Here is an 18,878-nt window from a genome sequence, read left to right on the forward strand (position 1 = left end):
CAAATTATCTTGGGAAATAACTATATAAACTCACCTAGCCAGTTTATTTGGCTAACCTACTCACTCAAACCAGCAAGAACATATTGCATATTCAGACTAAATAAGCAACCACACACACACACACACAAAATCTATTTTTAAAAGCACCGTATGATGGTGCCAATCCATTCCTTTAGAACAATAATGATATAAATGATCACATTCCATTCCTTTGCTGACACCTATGGCAGCAAATTGTTAGTTATTTAATTTATTAGTATTGCATTTTTATTGCCATGGAGAGGTGACTGTGGGCCTTTTTGCCTTGCATTCCAAAATAACACAGTTAGCCTTGGTTAGGGCCAGTGGGTTGGGGTGGGGGAAGGTGGAGAAGACAACCATTTACTGTGAAATGTCTTGGGCTGAACCTGCATGGAAGAAACATTTGTGCTAATAATCTACTACACAAAAGTAACAGCCCTATATTAAAAAGAAGCACTATTCTTTTCTCTACTCAAAACAAGTTTCATATTTTGGGGGTGCTGCAGATGGGATGGAAACCAGGCAAGATATCACATATCTCCAGAGTCCTGCACCTTCCCTCTTGTCTTGTCTTAAACCCCACCCCCGGGAATTAAATACTTCAGCATTGTTTTTAACCACAAAGGTTAACCACAATTCTTCACCATCTTGAAGCCTCAAACCTGTCTAGTTCTCTGTCCTGCTTGTTCTTAATGCACTTTTTAGACAGAGGAAAGCTAGAAATGTCGTATGGTTAACACTGCCGGAGCAAAGCCAAGCACCAACCTAGAATTTAAGACACAGTAGTAGAAATAGCTCTGCTTTGGATTTATTGAGACTTTAGAAATCCACCTTTTGAATCAAACTAGGTTCACCCTGACTTTCATCATAGTTGGTGCTCAGTAGGAATGAGGAGTTACCATATTCTCACCCCTCAAAACCCAAGGGTAAAAGGATGTCAATGGATCCTAAACTCCAGTGTTTTCTACTTTGTTTTGAGCAGATGATGAGCAGGCAGCACAGGACGTCTTGTCCATGATCACTTGACAGAGTACTGAGAGCACAACTGGGTCACTCTACTTTTTGGCTATGTGATCTATTATGCATGGCGATCTCAACCTTCTATAGCCAGCAATGAGAGCAGATTACATAGATAATTCACTGTGCAGCTTATTCAAACGAATATAAGGGAGGCTACGAGAGGGAGACTGATAGAATTTCATCACCATCCAGTGCTACATTCCAGCCCTAAGACTTATTATAGGAGTGATGATTGAACTAGTTGTGAATTGTGTTTCCTGCTCAGTTTCCTAATTTAAAGAATCATGGTCTGAGCTTGCTTTTCAAGAAAGATCCAATCCCAAATTCAGAGAGTAAGGTATCTCCCCGCCCACTGCCACCCCTGTTAGGTCAAGATAACACCTGTAACCCCTTAGTTCCATGTGTTAGATTTTCTTTCTCAACATGAAAGGGTTATTTATTTATTAAATTTATACCTTGCCTTTCCATACAAAATACTCAAGGAAGCCAACAATAAAATAAATAAGAGTAAGTCGCAACTATCACCCCTGGGTACCCAGATAAGGAAGTATAGGGAATGGAAATAGCAGTTTATCAATTACTAGTTTTGTACTAGCGACCCATGATTAAGGCAGCGAAGAATGAGAGCACATGTTGAGCTCAATGCTCACTGCTCACTGCCAACCTCAACCTGAGCAGATTAAGGGAAAAGTAACCAAAATAAGTCACTGACGCTGCACTATGTAAATTACCATTATCATAAATTCAATTATCGTGTTGAATTTCAGATAGTACAGGGACTATTTGCTTCCCAAAGCAAGCTATTCTTACAAAAAAAAAAGGAAAAAAAAGGTTAAGATTATACTAACCTCTCGTACATCAATTAAATGATCTGGCTGCAGAATGGGAAGTCTCCTCCCAGCTGGCAGCTTGTGATGCCCAACATTAAAAAAAGAAGCTGCATTTTGGCTGGGTCTTCTCTGCACACCAGGGGAGCCACTTCCTTGAGATGCAAGAGAGAAGCTGCGAGATTTCAGAGGAGGATTGTTCTGGTAAACAAACATATATATTAGGAAATACTTGAAAACTAATCCTTAAGTCTCCACCTTTTTTACTACATATTAAGTACATAGATATACTATTAGAATATGCACTCAGTAATTTAGAAAACCCAGAGGACTGACTAAATCATCAACATATAAGGCCTTGATCAATACTAAATATTCTTCAGAATGCAGAACTATCACCCATGGGGCTACTGCTCCCCCTCCCCCACCATGCTTCAGTGTATAAAAGAGAACAGACATCTTCTCTGCTGTGCTGTACACACTGTACACCTAATTTATATCTACAAGATAAAACAGATTCACAGTCTAATCCCATGCATGCTTACTCAGAAGTCCATCCCACTGGGTTCAACAAGGATTACTCCTAAGTGAAAGGGCTGCAGTTTCTGTTTTAAGGACTGCATTGCCATTACAATTTAAGGAAACAAGACTTCAGATATCCCAAGTGTGGAAGAGACAGTGGTCCATGGAAAAAAGCAAACCTAGATGGAAAGTTGTAGAATTTCCTTCTCTGGGTGTTTTAGAGGTGTTTAGCTAACTACCTGTCAGATTATTTAGGTTTTACTGAACAGTGTCATAAGAACCTACGGAGAAGTTACTTCAGTGGCAGAGGAGGTTCCCCTCTATTCAACTATTACAACAAATACATGCTGAAGTTTGCAGCATCACATTTCAAATAAAACGTCATTAAAACCTAATTCGGCTTGGCATTGCTGTGATCTTTCTATGGTAGGCTCACGCTTCTTCAGCAATTGTAATTATGACCCTTTAAGCTACATAATTGATGGGCAGTTTAAATAACTGCTGCATAACCTAAAGTATACGTTACAGACAGTACCTTTCCAATTGCTTCAGTGTGGTGCTGTGTGCATATCTGAAGCCTGCTGACCCAATGCTGTCGTTCTTTGGCATCAGTAGCTGGATTAAAAAAATAATCATCATCATCAGAAGGAAAAGGAAGTTCAGAGGCAGGCAAGGCAAGAATACAATTATTTATTTCAAGAAGGAGAGGGTGTGCAAAATGTGGGATAGATACAACCTGTGGCACCTCTTGATTTGGGTTACTGGTCTTATCCTGAGGCATATCATAACTCTGATCTCCCACTGCAATGGTTCTGTGATCTATGTAGCACTGGTGTCCACAGTACACTTTTAGGTGATGCCAGGGCCAGTGGTGGAGCATATGCCCGCGCTGTCTAGAGCGGGCACGCTCCTGCGGGGGCATAGTGCGGAGGGTGCCCTCCTAGGCGCGGGATAGCTGCTCGGTTGCCCAGAGCAGTGCGCTCCCTGCAGCCGGGGGCGGAGCAAGCCACCCATGACAGACATTTGGCGTGCCACCCACCCGCGACTCCCAAGCCTCCCCCAAGTTGTCAAAATGAAGGGGGAAGGGGGAAATGCTGCCAGCAAAGTAGTGCAGCTCCCCCCTTACCCCAACAGCTCGGGGTAGGCTTGGGAGTCACGGATGGGCAGTGCGCCGAATGTCACCCCCCTCAGTGAGGGCACCCGGGGCAGTCTGCCTCCACCCACCCCCCTTCCTATGCCCCTGACCAGGGCCACAACAAAAATACAGTGGTACCTCGTGTTAAGAACTTAATTCGTTCTGGAGGTCCGTTCTTAACCTGAAGCTGTTCTTAACCTGAAGCACCACTTTAGCTATTGGAAACTCCTGCTACCGCTGCACTGCCAGAGCACAATTTCTGTTCTCATCCTGAAGCAAAGTTCTTAACCTGAAGCGTTATTTCTGGGTTAGCGGAGTATGTAACCTGAAGCGTATATAACCTGAGGTACCACTGTAGAGGAAAATATTTTCTACAGCAAACAGTGGCAAATGCTGAACTAAAACAACTCCTCCTGCACTCTGATGAAGCTATACTGAAAAAGGAGGGTACATATGGCAAAAAGGAGCGCTAGGCCCTGGTGGGCCACCCCCTTATCCACTTGTGATTGGCCAGGCAGATAGTCAGCCAATCAGGATTTTTTTTCTTCACTTCTCACTTCCCTCTGTGGTCCCCTGGCCTCTTGCTGTGCCCCCCCCCCATTTACGCATTTTTCACCTGAGGCCCCCTTAGAATATCCGGGGGGGGGGGCCAGTTGGAAAACACTGTTCTAACACACCCACACCTTTTCACAATCCACTGATTGGGCTGGGACAAATATGGGAATCAGATAAGTGCAACTGTAAGATTTATTAAGTGTTGCAAGTATTCACTATTAGTCAGAAGAAACATTCCAGTCTGGACTCCAACAGAAAACTCCTCTTCAATGAAATGTGGCATTTGTCTGAACGCCTGTGTAAAAGGGTCAAGAACTATCAGCCCTCATTCTTCAGGTGTCACATTTTGCAATTGTGCATTTTAGTAAAAATTTACAGCACACTGATTGGTTACATCTCTTGTTTTGACTAAAAGCACAACTCTCCCCAAATGATGCATACAGAAAAAATGTGACAGTTTTTATGCCAACTATCAAAGTGGAATGGTTAACATGATTTCAATTGTTTAAAATATATATTTTTAAAAAACTTGAAAAAATCTCAAGAACACATGGTAATTACAATACTGTATATAATTTTGTATATACCTATAATATGCATATAAATATTTTACCACATGGAGAAGTTATATTCACCAACATTTGTGTTATAGTCATTATTGCTAAATTAAATTAGAGGATTTCACTTATCACCTATAATAAAGTGCAAGTGTCTCTGCGTCCAGTCCCTGTGTCTGTGGGATTGCGCTACTGCGCATGTGCCCCACAGACAGCCGTTGGGACTTGGAGCGCAGAGACGCTCTGCGCGTGTTCCCGATGTTGCTAGGGCAGCGGGGACGCTATGTGCAGAGCTGGCTACGTCATGCGGCTCTCGCGTTGTTAGAAAAAAAAACCGAGATAAGCGAGAGCCGCTCAGTCAGCTCTGCGCATGTCCCCGACGTTGCTAGGGCAACAGTTTGACCACATATGTTCTAGCGCCCGTTAATTTAACGGGGTTAATGTACTAGTCTTTAATATTTCTCTTGTCAACTATGCATTTTTTTATGTAGAAAGAAAGTGCTTTATACCTCCAGCAGTTTAATTTGTAAAAAAATTCTTGTTCAAATTCAGACACAGTAATTTTTCCGAACATATAAAACAGCAAGCAGACGCTGACTTGAAGAAGACAGCTACCCAAAGACAAGCAAAGAAGAAGCAAGGCTTCCTCCTAGTGGGAAAGTCCAAGAACTACGGAGTCTTACCTCGCAGCTTATATTGTTCTCCACTAGCTGCATTCACTGTGAACGTATGAGAATCTTCGTCACTAGGAGAGATCACAGCTCCAGCCAGCTGTAATGTCCCCCTGGGCTTCTGGTTTCTCAGCTGTTCATTCACAAAATATTCCAAGAGACCAGCTTCATTGTTCAAGACAAAATACCTGTAGTTTTGAGAGAATAAACCATGTAAGAGTAAAGCAAGACTAAAGGCCACTCTTTACACAGGTGGCCATATTTAAATATTTTGGGATTAGTTTTGGAATGCCCATCAACTGACTGATCAAATATTCCATGAAGTCAAGGGCAGTCATTGTCTGCCTTGAAGACCAGTCCGCCAGCTATAACCAGTTTCTTCCTGTTAGGTTAAATAAATTGACTCCCCACTCAGTCAATAAGCTGCCTCTGGGTCCACAGTCATGCTAAATACACAGGCTGAGGGATAGGACCTCAGATCCTGCAGTTCCCCAGACTGGCAAGGAAGTCCTTCTATCACAAAGGAATTGCACATGTTTGTGGGCATTTTGTGCTTAGAAAAATATTATTTCTCCCCTTGGTATATAACTCTGTGCTGCTACTGAGACTAATGTTTTTGATGTGGGGGTGGTGAGGCTTTTCAGAGCAGCACAGGGCTAGGCCTGAATGTTGGGGGATTAGGTCACCAAAGTTCATCAGAATACTCTCCTGTCACCAGAAAACCTCTTGAACTTGGAACTGGCTTAGAGTGTCTGTGTCTGGTGTTGGGCCATAAAAACAAACTAGGAATACCACTGCTGTGCCATCCCCCTTTGCTGCTCAGTAACCTCAGCGACTGAGCTTGAAGTGGTTTCTGTTAAGATTTTGGAAGAACGAGGACAATTATTCTAGGCAATTTCAATTTTCATGTGGGGTCTACTGTCAGTCCAGCTTGGCATTTCCTAGCCTCCATGGCTATGATGGGAACGCCACAACAGACAGTTGGCAAACCGCACAGAACAAAGCATATCCTGAATGTGTGTTTTGCTCTGAACAATGGGAGGAGCAGTCTGAAAGGAGGGGATTCTACAATACCCCTGTGTCATGGACAGACCACTTACTGGGAAAGTGCGGACTTCTGGTGCCAGTGTCTCCCTACAGGGATGGAGGACCAAGAGGGTTGGCCCACCCCTGAGATTTATGGAATCCAAGGGATTCCTGAATGATATCTGGAGGATTTCCCACAGGTGAACCTGTTGAAGATTTCATCACATTGAGAAAAAGTGAGGTAACACACAATTGACCCTGAGTGTCCTCTCAGGTGCTGCAGAGTCCAGGCAGCCCCATGGTACTCTAAGGAGCATGGAGGATAAAGCAGGCTGGATAATGACTATAATGCAAATGGCACATGTCTCATCCTGAAGCTGATCAAACACTAGTTAGAGTCCACAACCTGCCTACTATGCTGTAATGCAGATGGCAAAAAAGACTTACTTTATCAGATGCAATGCACCTTCCAGTAAATGTCCAACTGAGTTTTCTAATGTGGCCTAAAGTTTGATCACACTTGATGTTGTGGATGGATCCGTAGTGTCCTTGGAAGCCCTTGGTGACTGTTTTGCTTTGTACCTTTGAGGACAAACTTACTTGATGCCTGAAGGACATCTCTGTTGAGTTGTCTGTTGCCATGTCTAACCTTCTGCTGCAGCCTGATGACATTGACAGGTTCTTTGCAGCAATACTCTCTTGACCCCTGCTCTTCTTGGCTAATAAAAACTAGCAGAAAGGGTGTGACTGGGTGGGTTCAGAATGTAGTTAACACATTTCCGCATTGGGGAGGGTCCCTGCTGTCCTCAAGGCAGCAGAGGTGTAGCCACTCCTCAAGCAGCCTACCCTGGACCTCCTTTCTAGAGGAGGAAAGTCATGGTGGAATCATGGAGGAGCAACTGCAGGCATGGCTAGAGGATACCGATTTCACCCTTGGGTCATTCAAAGAATTACCTTTATTAAGAGCAGGACACAGAAAGTATGACCATTCTCCTTCTTCTATGGTTTCTGACAGTACTGATAATGGCATCCTCTTGGATTACTCTACAAAATGAGTACAGGAGGGACTGTACTGCAATATCTCTAATACTCATCTGCAGGGTCAAACCCAGAGAACAGGTTTATGAGCCTCTGCCCAATATTTTTATTTAGCCAGAAAGGAACTTTTAAGAATGCCACATGATGTTTGCCTTGCTTCCAAAAGATAGAAGTCCTTTAGACTGTCGGTGCATAGGTTGTGGAACTCTTTCCCTATTACTATTAAGCAATAACAATTGGCGCTTTGTTTCAGATTCCTGCTTAAGACTCTTCTGTTTGCACAGGCCTTTTCTGATGTATGGCTCAGTCACTGGTTATTGTGCATTGCAGCCAATATATTTGCTAAGTACTTTATAGGGAGAGGAAAACACAGCAGCAATTTAGGATGGAATCGTCTAGATTAGGGAAGAGGGCTTAGGGACTCCTCCCCAGCACTGATGCTCTGACCAAATTCAGAAATCTATGCCTGTGTTTAAAAAAAACAGGTTGCTGCTGTTTCTCAAAAAAGATTGGTAGATCCAGTCACATGTCATGCGTGGCTTGGTCCTAAGAGTATATATACTTCTGTTGCTGTACTTATAAATTATGTATACAACATTTTTAAACCTTACTAAGTTGTCCTAGACATCAGGGCTGGGGAAATGGGATAATTTTTTGTGAAGGACTTTAGTGGCACTCTGATGGCTCTCACACACCAAATAAAACTAATGGTAATTATATACTACCATTTCCATTATTAAAAGACAAAACTGTGCTATTGCTGCTTCATCGTCGCCTGTTTATAGGACAATAATAATGCAATGGTTTCCTATGGGGTTACCGGTAGTTTAATCACTATATAGCACCAATAACAAAATGTGTATTTGGGAAACCTCAGTGCAACGAAAACTAGTTGTTCACACACTGAGAGTTCAAGTTCAAACTGCACAGGAAGTAAAGATGGGAGAAACAAATTAATATAGCTGACATTTAGAGGAAATCGTGAATTGCTGTTCCCTTAGCTCAAAACACACAATGCAATACAACCAAGGCATTAGGAGAAAAAAGGAAGGTGAAGTGCTTGGTTCACTTTTTAATTCTTCCCCTTAACCAGCTCTAAAGTCTTGAACCAAAACATGGTGCATACTTCAGAGAGCCGAGAAAAAATAAGGAGGGGCATATCCAAATCTGTCAAATCTAAATAACATTGAGCTTTTGGGGTAGAAGGAAAGGCTGCAGGGGTTGGGAGCAACAGCTTAATTTGAATTCCTCAAAGCCTCTTTAGATTTGTGAAAAACAAGCATTTCAAACCTTTTTCAAATGTCCCCAAATACTGATGCCAAAAGATGGTTGCAATAGCAATACACTAGGTATGCTAAATATTCTCCAAGAAGTATCTCAGAATAGCATCTGTAATATTCAACAGGGCTGCAGTATTTTATCTTGTAAACACTATGCTTTTCAAATGTACTGTCCAATATAACATTTGAAATCAAAGCATGCCTCATTATTTGCACTTCACTCCCAAATATTAACTGTACTCTGGGTTTTTCGAATGTGTTTCATAGCAGAGTTTTTCCTCAGAAACACACAAAACCTGCTAGTCAAATGAGGGCATTTACAGCTCAGGCAATCAATGCCTGGCACAAAAATAAGATTGATGCAACATTTCTGCCTTTATCTGTAGTTTGCTTATCCTTTTCTAAAACAGAACAAAAACACCCCTTGACTATTTTCAGCATTTTAAAATAAATCCCTGCCTACAGATTAAGACAACTTCATTTCATCATTAGGTAATACAGTGAATTTTTAAGAAACCGTACTTACCGGTACTGCCAGCCTGTGACAAGATTTGTGTATTTCATTAAATAGCCCGATATATTTTCCATGTGGTCACTGTGACAAATATAAGAACAAAGTCCATCAGAAAAAGAGTAATAATGACAATGAAAACATTTCATGTAGAAGTTCTGCAATTTCATATTTGCAGCCTAAATCTTCTTCCAATAACTTTATTTTTAGAAGCTGAATCTAAGTCAGCATTAATGTCAAATGACTCTGAAACAGAGACTGCTGCAAGTGCTTGGTGTTCTCCTTGTCTTTGCAGTGTTGATTCAGAATGGAGACGCTTTACACCTACTAGACTGCAGATTAAGGGGAGCCAATTCCAGCATTACTGACACAGAAACCACTTTGAATCTGCATTCAATTACACCACACCTCTCATTTAAAAAGCTTCAACATTAAGATTAAATTACTCAACACACTTAAGGTTTCTAATTTCCCCCAAGATTACGTCTGGGCTCTTGAACAACTTTTCACTATGAAAATTGTTCTTAACTAAGGCTAAAAAGAACAGGCTTAACACAATGGAGTTAAGCAAATCCATCACTGGGCACTAGTAATTAAGGAAAGAGTTGTTTTCATTTCCAAACACACTGTTCTTGGAACCTCTAAGTGCACATTATAAATTATGACCCTCATTGGAAAATGGAATATTTGGTGCAATTCCAAAAATCTAAAAGAAAGCTCTGAAACCCTGCCATGGTTTAGAAGATCATAGGCTTGTTTACATGTCGCACTGAACACAGATGCAAGCCATCTTTACATACATGCAAGTGTTTGTGCGAGAGTGTGCACTTCCTAATTTATACAGCTCAACTAATTTGTATAGGCTGTGCACTCATTAAATGTCATATGTGAAAGTCTGTAGAAGAGTACAGATCAACTCTTTGTGTACACGGATTATACAGTTGTTGAATGTAACATCTGAACACCCTTCATATCTCAGCTTAATAAAGTAAGTTATGGTGAAGAATCTCCATAATAAAGATGAATGCTCTGCCAAAAATGCTATATTTGTTCCAAACGATACCAATTATAAATAAAGAAAATTGCTTCGAAGAATGGAGGAAAGATATAACGAGATTTGTATGGCAAGGGGAAAAACCGCAGATAAAATATAAATTATTGATGGAAAGAAAAGAAGGGGGAGGATTGGCATTGCCATATTTAAAATTATACTATGAAGCAGAATGTTTAATATGGGTAAGAGATTGGATTAGAGTGGAAAAAACTAATATATTAGACCTTGAAAGTTTTAATAATAGGTATGGATGGCATGCATATCTCAATTATGAGAAGATAAAAGTTAATAAAGAATTTACAAATCATATACTTAGAAGTGCACTATATAAGGTCTGGAACAAATATAGACTACAGTTGGAACCACAGACACCCTGGTGGATATCGCCGCTGGAGGCGTATGCTGTGAAAAAAAATGAATATGAGAATAAATTGGCCAACATATAGACAACTATTGGAAGAGGAACAGGGGAAACTCAGATTAAAACTCTTTGAGGAGATACGGCAATATGAAATTGAGAGATGGCATACAACTAAGAAGTATATTTAATTCTGATCAAAAGAAAGGCTTTGCAAAAGAGGACTCAAAATTCAGTATTACAATAATTCAAAATAATAAGAAACTGTTATCTAAAACATATAATCTCTTACTGGACTGGAAATTGATGGATGAATAAATGAAAGAAACTATGATAAAATGGGCCCAAGATGTCAGACATACTATTTATCTAGACCAGGCATGTCCAACAGGTAGATCGTGATCTACCGGTAGATCACTGGACGTCTGTGGTAGATCACTGGTAGATCAGTGGCTCCCCCCAAAGAAGATAAAAAACTTTGGCTGCCCTAAAAAAAAACCTCAACTTCTTTGCCCTGCACACCCAAAATGACCTGAACCACCAAAAAAAGGGCTTTCCTTCCTTTAAAAAAGCTCAATGTTGCTTCCCTCCTCCCCAAAGAAGCTCAACAACTTTTACGTAACCCCAAAAAACTGGGCTTTCCTTCCTTAAAAAAGCTCAACAACTTTGCCCTGAACCCCCCAAAAGGGGGTAGATCACTGCCAGTTTTTAACTTTGTGAGTAGATCGCAGTCTCTTGGAAGTTGGCCACTCCTGCTCTAGACCAATGGGAGAAACTCTGGCAAGAAGATATTCAATTTATCGCCTCATACACAATCAAAGCAAATTTTGTTAAGATGTTCCACAGGTGGTATCTAACATCAGCTAAGTTGGCAAAGATATATAAATTGAAATCCAAACTTTGTTGGAGATGTGGTAAAGAAATAGGAACAACAATACATATGTGGTGGAGGTGTGAGGAAATTAAGAAATTCTGGACAGTAATACTGTCATACCTTGAGTTGCGAACGCTCCATGTTGCGTACGTTCGACCTACGAACCTCCGCAACCCGGAAGTCCTCCCAGGAACGCGTGCAACGCGCGGGTGCGCACAGATGCGCAGAAGCATTCTGTGCACTTCGAAGCATGCGCAGAAGCACAAAAACGTGCAAACTTCCGGGTTTTGGGGTTTTTTCTGGGGCGTTCGTGTTAAGCACGCCCATGTTACGTAGCGCAATCCGGAACGGATCCCCTGCGTAACACGGGGTACCACTGTACATGAAGAATTAAAGAAGATGCTGAAAATATCAATAAATTAAAAACCAGATATATCTCCTTGGATTGATAGGGGAAGAGATACCACTGGGGGGGGGGGAGAATCTTCTTATATGCAAGCACAGCAGCTAGAGTAGTGATTGCTGCTAAATGGAAATCACAAACTCTACCTTCAAGGGAGGAATGGATTTGTAAATTAAATGAATACTTAGCTTTGGCAAAACTAACAGCTATCATAAGAAATCAATTGAATCAAAAATTTAAAAAGGAGTGGAAATGTTTTGATGAATATATGGAAAAATAAAAAAATCAAGAATATCAAAAAAGATATGCTAATATGCCTAGATTAAAAATATAAAGTATTTGAGTGAATGTAAGTTAGTAAGGAAGGACAATAAGAATACATAGATGAATTGAGAAATCTGTAGAATGCAAAGATAAATGTAATCTCAGAATGTAGAGGAAATCAAGTGGGGGCGAAGGGAAGCAGGGGGAGGGACAAAGGAATATTATGTTTGATTGAGGATTTAAATGATAAATATATGTGGGGGTGGGGATGATGTGGTGAAGGCTTTGGTATATTTGCATTGTGACGTAATATGGAAATAATGTTGTTGTTGTTTTTTAAAAAAAGTAAGTTCACTAGGTGCAAATAGTAAAAAGCTGCTACCACTCTCTCTCTCTGTCTGTCTCTCTAACACACACACCTCTCCCTCTCTGCCCAAGTGCATTTCTCCCTCCCTCACACAAACCACACATTCAAATATACCTCTATGCTCAGACACTACACACACACACACACACACACACACACACATATCTGTGCCCAACTGCATAATTCTTAAAACACACAGTCCTTTCATGGGGTGAAGCAAGTGCCTTCTGTAAGCCACCCAGAGTGGCTGGGGAAACCCAGCCAGATGGGCAGGGTATAAATAATAAAAACATTATTATTCAAATTATTATTTTTATTCTGCCAGTTCCAAGTAGGCAACAAACAAGCACTTCCTACCATTTCTTCCCCCTCCACAATCCTTGCAGACCAACCAAATCCAAGGCGGCAGGCCCTCCCAGCTCAACCCTGCCCCTCGCCCCCAAATATTGAGTGTTACCAAGCTGGCAGTCGTAGGCACCATGGTGCCTGGAAGCACCAGGGGAGGCTTTCTGCATTGGTTATCCCCAATTTAAAGAGTGTGCCTGGGCCACTAATGAATGCGCCACAGCACCTACACCAGACTCCCTCCTCCCTTTAGAGATTCACAGTTGGCATCAGCTCCACCATCTATTCTATATAGAGTCTGTTCTTCAGCCCAACAGGGGCTGCTAAGACACTGCTCCATAACTGAAAGCCCTTTTTCTGGTCTGGATCCGCTAAAAAGGAAACATATTGCTGGATAATGCAAGTATACTGACATGTTACTGCCATCCTTTTGGCAATCTCTTCCAGCAGATCCACAGGGACACTAAACAGAAGAGGACAGAATGAAACCCTGACATGCCAGCACAGTATTACTCAAGAGTGGAAGAACAATAAAAAATGAGAGTTCCATTTCTGGGTTCCTAACCTCAGTCAGATCCTATAACTGGCCCACCAAGTTGGTTGGTGTAACTCTGAAGTGTTATTTCCAGCCCTGGTCAAATTACATCAAATGATCAAACTGGAAAATCTACCATTCAACGAATTCCATGCTACACTGGGAAGTTGTCAATGTAAAGCAATGCTTCTCCGTGGTCGCTTGGAGAAAAGCAGCCCTGCATGCCTAAACACCAGAAATAAATATTTTAAAACCCATAGAAACTCTAAAAGACCTATAAAAATCCAAAATCAGCATATCCCATACAGCTAAGGGCACAGAGATATTCTACTAGGCACAGCCTTACTGAGCAAGTCAGCACTGCTGGGTGCCTATTTCATGTGCAAAACACAGAACCTGTCCTAGATGCAAGCTGAACTGAAGCATTTACTAAATATAATGACCTATTTTTCATTTAGAAGCCTACATCAAAGTGCCTTCCTTTAGAACTGCATACACAGGGTGTGTGAATAATTGAAATAGCATAAAAGAATCAGAAACGTTACTCACAGAGCAACACATCTCATAGTGGTGCAAACTGCCAAGATTTTTAAAGTGTTGGATGGCACAGAACGTGGTGTCTAGTACATTTTCTCAAATTACATCAACATAGAACTACCTTGCCACAATTTGTAAAGGTGCATCTGAATTGCCGCAAGTTGTAGTTCAGAGGCTTGACTCTTTTAACAGAAACTACGGCAACAAAAGAATTAAGCCAAATCCATGATGAAAAGATTGGTGAATCAGACAGAAAAAATAGTAAAGATGAATGAGTGTGTGAATCAGTGGCTGCCTCAGCAGAGTAATCAGGCATGTTTATAATAAATCAGGTGGCTATGTTATTAAAATCTGGCTCCTATAAAATGCTTGTTGCAACGTGGAGAAAGATAGATATCCCTTTGACCATCTTTTCTCTTTTACTACAAAATAATTCTGGAACAGGATATTAAGATTTGATCATGTTAGTTTTGATGATTTAGTCAATTAAATTGACCATTTACATATGGACATAGCTTGGCCATAGTAGTACAAGCATTAGGGGGGGGGGATGTCTCTTGGTATCCCAGTTCAAGCTTTGATAACTGCTGAATTGGACTACAGTACTGGAATGCACGGGCTACCCATGAGGCTGATTTGGAAACTGCAGCCTGATTTTTCCTTCTGGAGTAGTGAGAGTAGTAATTTGGAACAATGTTTTTATTGAAATCAAACAGCCATCAGTTTTGTTGCCTGCTGAAAACACTTTCGTCAAAAAGTTTTAGAGAATAATTTTGACCGACTGTTGGTCATTTCTTCCATATTTTGTTATCTTTATAATTTTACAATGTTTTCATGATTCTGTTGTACACCACTGTGGTTTTTAATGAGTTGGCTGTGTGTGTGTGTGTGATAAAAGTACATATTACTCTTGTCCATTAGGCCCTTGTATACAACAAAAAGCTTCATTCCATTGTTGTCTCTGGTGTTTTTCACCAGATTCTTTCTTTGCCCTACCCACTTGCTGAAGAAAGTCTCTTTCCAAAAGGCCGCTAGAGGAAATATTTCTAGCCATCAAGTCCAACAAACAAAAAAACAAAAAAAACCCACATATTCTTTGCTCAGTGACTGGCTGCTGATCACAGTGAATGAGCTGAACTTGTAACAGCATCTATCTGTCTGTCTGTCTGTCTGTCATCAATCCAAATGACATGGAACACAAGAGGTTCTATCCAACATGGCACTACATTGAATGTTCCATCAGTGCAAGGATCTCTAATTGCACAATGGAACCTTCTTCCATGCATCCCCAAGATTTGTTCAAGGGGTTTCCTGAACACTCCAGAACAATCTGAGGAGGATACAAGGCATACAGTGTGGGAGTGGGAAAAGGGAGAAGGTCCCAATGTGCAAGAAGAAATCCTTGACGGGAAAAGTTAGCTGAACATTGCCCATTATGTTCCAGCTTCCTCTGGTTCAGCAAAAGCATTACTTTTGCTAATACTATATTAATTTACTGTAATTATGTACCAGCAAGGTAGGCAAACAACAGTATGTAACAGAAGAAAATGCACTGGCTATGAAAGTCACCTCCAGGAATGTTAATGTGTCCCGAACTTTGATTATAAATGCAAGCAAGAAGTAGCACCATCCTGCTTGAAATTCACACTACAAATGAAACTGCTACTGTTCAAGAGCACTTCTTAGTTAAATACCCACTATCTGAAGAAAAGAAAGTCATTTTTATCCAGCATCTACAGGATAAACATTTAGCTTAGGCACCACTTAAAGAGTTAATGCACTGCTGCCTCCCTGAAGTGTTGGGAAACACAAGAGTCTCTGCTTAGGTTCTGCTTCTGTTTAATCTGTAAACACAAAACCACAAAATCTCAGCAAATGTGTAATGACCCCACACTACCTATTGTTTTTTACAGAGGTCATGTAGGGACAAGAGGTTACTTCTTGCACTCACCAAAACACTCATCCCACCCCTTTTCCTGTTAACTTGCCCCTGCAGGAGAGGAGAGGAATACAAAGCAGGCAGTAACCACAAGCAAATAAGATTTGGCCAGTCTAAAACAGAGATTTTCAAAAAACCGTCATAAGAAAAATCTCAAGACTAGCAAACTGTCCTTTAAGCATCCCCAACTGTAACAGCAAAAACAAGATAGGTTGTTTACTTCAGGTCCAAGAAAAAGAGGACGGAAGCTCCAGAAAAGTAAAGGAGCACAGCCCCCACTGGCCGGGGTGATGCTTTAATCTATCTGTAGAAAACAAAACTTATAATGGGAAAAAACAAGTTGCTTTGCTGATCCCACAAGCTTAGTGTGAAGAGTGGGGAGGACTTGCACCTAACTGGGAGAGATGAGGGAGTGAGATAACTCTGCCACTCGTCCTGAGAGAGGAACTGTCAGGGGTGCGAGAAGAAAAGATCAGTGAAACATGAGATATGGCAACTGTCCATATCTCACATTTTAAAACCCATTGATCTAATGCAATGAACCTTACAAAACAGCTCTGTTCTAAAACAATACAACTTATTTATATCACAGGCAGGAAATGCAGTATTAGATCCTCTGCAGAGCACTGTTAGGGTAGGGAATAGAGCCCATAACACCATGATTTTGCAACGCAAAACTACTTATTTGTGGCAGCTCCTATTGCTAAACCCTGCTGCCTAGCCTGCATCAAAATCAAATCATGTGAACTAGCTCTGTCTCTGAAATTAAAGTGCTTAAAATGAGGAACTACACTCCCTCCTCAGTGCTGAGAAGCCTTGAACAAGCAAATAGTTCACAATCAATTTGCAGTTCTGAAACAAATCGCTCACATGTCTGGCCAACGTGCACCACTTAGAAAGTAGCTCTCCTGTCAGTCTCTGAAACCTACCTTTGAAGGGTCTTTGAAGAAAAAGCATAGAAAAGCAGAACAAGCTCATAAAGACTCATTTCCTCTCAGCTAGAAAGTGAAACATGTTTTCAAGCAGAAGGTAGTAAGCCTTAGTGCTCAATGTCTGTTTCTAGCACCTTTTACGTATCCAACTCCTCCTACCCTGCCCAGAATGGGCTAGTTAGTGTCTGTAGATGAGAAGCATGTGTCTACATCCTCATGACCAAGTTAAGAGTCTTGTATGCTTCCACTTACTTTGGCACAACAGTCAACAATTCTCATTGACTTGCTATCTAAGACATGTTTTAAAATCTGGACTGAGCAGTGTGAAGTGTTGAGATAACCAAAGGCCGCTTGAAAACGGCTCAATGAAGCAGCAGTTTCAGGACTTGATCTGAACTAGAACTCAGTTACAGCATTCACTCCTGAAACGTATCACACACAATATCAGTACATGCCTGCAGCTCATGGAATGAAACCTCTCAGACTTTGCAACTCCAAAGGCTGCAGCACATATTATGTGTGGCAGATGAACATTTATCACCCTGTGTACAGGCAGTGGAAAAGAACAGACAGTTTCACCTTTCTAGTGCACACGCCGCATTTTTGTGTGTGTACACAGAACGTTTAGGCTGCTGTCTTATGCATGTTTACTGGGGAGCAACTCAGTGGAACTTAGTTCTAAGTAAGTACTGTATAGACAGGATTTCACTGCTAAAGTGTGAAGCAGTCTTTTTTTCTCCTTTCAATTGTATCGTGTGGCCATATTTTTCAAAAGCTGAAAACCTGAAGTTGTACTAAGGAAACACATTTCACATTCAGAAGAGATTATTCAAATGTAGTTCCTGCAGAGAGACTGAAAAGAACGTCAGCTAGTGATAAAGCTAAACTGCCATTCATAATAACAAGAACGAATTCTAAGGATAATACTCCAAGTCAGTTCTTAGTCCCTCAGTTCCTAAAAGTTCTTCAAGAAACAGGATGCTGTCACCTTCTCTTGGAGACTAGGACTTTGCATGTTGTTAATGTTCTCCAGGCATATGAGATGTTTAAAGAGAAACACACCCATCCCCCATGAAACTATTCTGTTGAAATCCTAAGCATTTGAGACATGGAAGAGAAGGAATGGAATTTTCCACATCTTATAAATTGGCCCAACCAATTTGTTTTCATCCCACAGTTGGAACTATGGCACAGGGCACCAGCACAAAGGCAACTCCCAGAACAGAGGTGAACCCAGTCAAGGTCAGGCACATGAGCTGGAGTTGTTGACCAACAGGAGCCAAGGCAAAGTACATAGCAGCTGAAAGTATGGCTCTTCAGGAGAGAGATCTTTGGGAGCTGTTGTACCAGCAAAGGTCAGTCAGAAATTGAGATGCTAGTACAGATAAACTCCTTCCTGATCAGTCTGACTGCACGATACACCCAATGCCTCCTCTTCTTGAGTAGGCTCGTCCTTCTGAAGCTACCTTGCAATCACTTCTTTGTCAATTCATTACCTACCACAAGGCTTGCCTTCATCTTAGTTGGGCATGAAGGGGGAAGATTCTGGGTCCATTTTATGTGTGGTACAGCAGCTCATCAGGGGCTCCAAGAGAGTCAGTGTAGTGTAAGAGAATTGGACTATGACTTGGGGCACCAGGGTTCAAATCCCCACTCAGCCATGAAGCTCGCTGTGTGACCTTGGGCCAGTCACCATCACTTATCCTAACCTACATCACAGGGTTGTTGTGAGGATGAAATGTGGAGGAGAACTGTGTACACCATCTTGAGCTTCTTGGAAGATACAGGTGGTACATACATTTAACTAACTAACTAGCTAACTAACTAACTAACTACCGGTAATAAGGTATCCTCATTACCTAGAGAGTTAGTTTGTTTAAGGCACCCTTCAAGTGTGTTGGGGCTTTCTGCAGGGTCCTAGGCCACTTGCTCAAATAAATATGCACATTTTTGTTATTTTTATTTGGTTGACAGTTGAAAAAGAAATACAGAAGATGTATTGTATGAGACCACAAGCTGGTAAGACTCGTTTGTTTTTTTCAGAGTGATGAGAACAAATTGGACAATGCTCAGGGTAACCCACGAAGACAATGTGCATCATTTAAAG

At 41.2% G+C, this 18,878-nt stretch overlaps 1 protein-coding gene across 3 annotated transcripts in view; it reads right to left on the minus strand.

Annotated features, from left to right (window-relative positions):
- The window catches only part of OSBPL11 (oxysterol binding protein like 11), a 45,280-nt gene that overhangs the window by 14,799 nt on the left and 11,603 nt on the right, over nucleotides 1-18,878 (minus strand). For 2 of the 3 annotated variants that reach the window (XM_033163247.1, XM_033163266.1), the window contains exons 2-5: nucleotides 9,179-9,247; nucleotides 5,321-5,496; nucleotides 2,926-3,005; nucleotides 1,890-2,069 (exon numbers count right to left, since the gene is read on the minus strand). In XM_033163247.1, the coding sequence (XP_033019138.1) occupies nucleotides 1,890-2,069; nucleotides 2,926-3,005; nucleotides 5,321-5,496; nucleotides 9,179-9,247 (505 nt within the window). Of the gene's footprint in view, nucleotides 1-1,889; nucleotides 2,070-2,925; nucleotides 3,006-5,320; nucleotides 5,497-9,178; nucleotides 9,248-16,768; nucleotides 16,843-18,878 lie in introns of those variants that run through there. The other variant, XM_033163257.1, reaches the window with a different exon arrangement.

The sequence above is a fragment of the Lacerta agilis genome, chromosome 1 (assembly GCF_009819535.1).
Source record: "Lacerta agilis isolate rLacAgi1 chromosome 1, rLacAgi1.pri, whole genome shotgun sequence".
NCBI lineage: Eukaryota > Metazoa > Chordata > Lepidosauria > Squamata > Lacertidae > Lacerta > Lacerta agilis.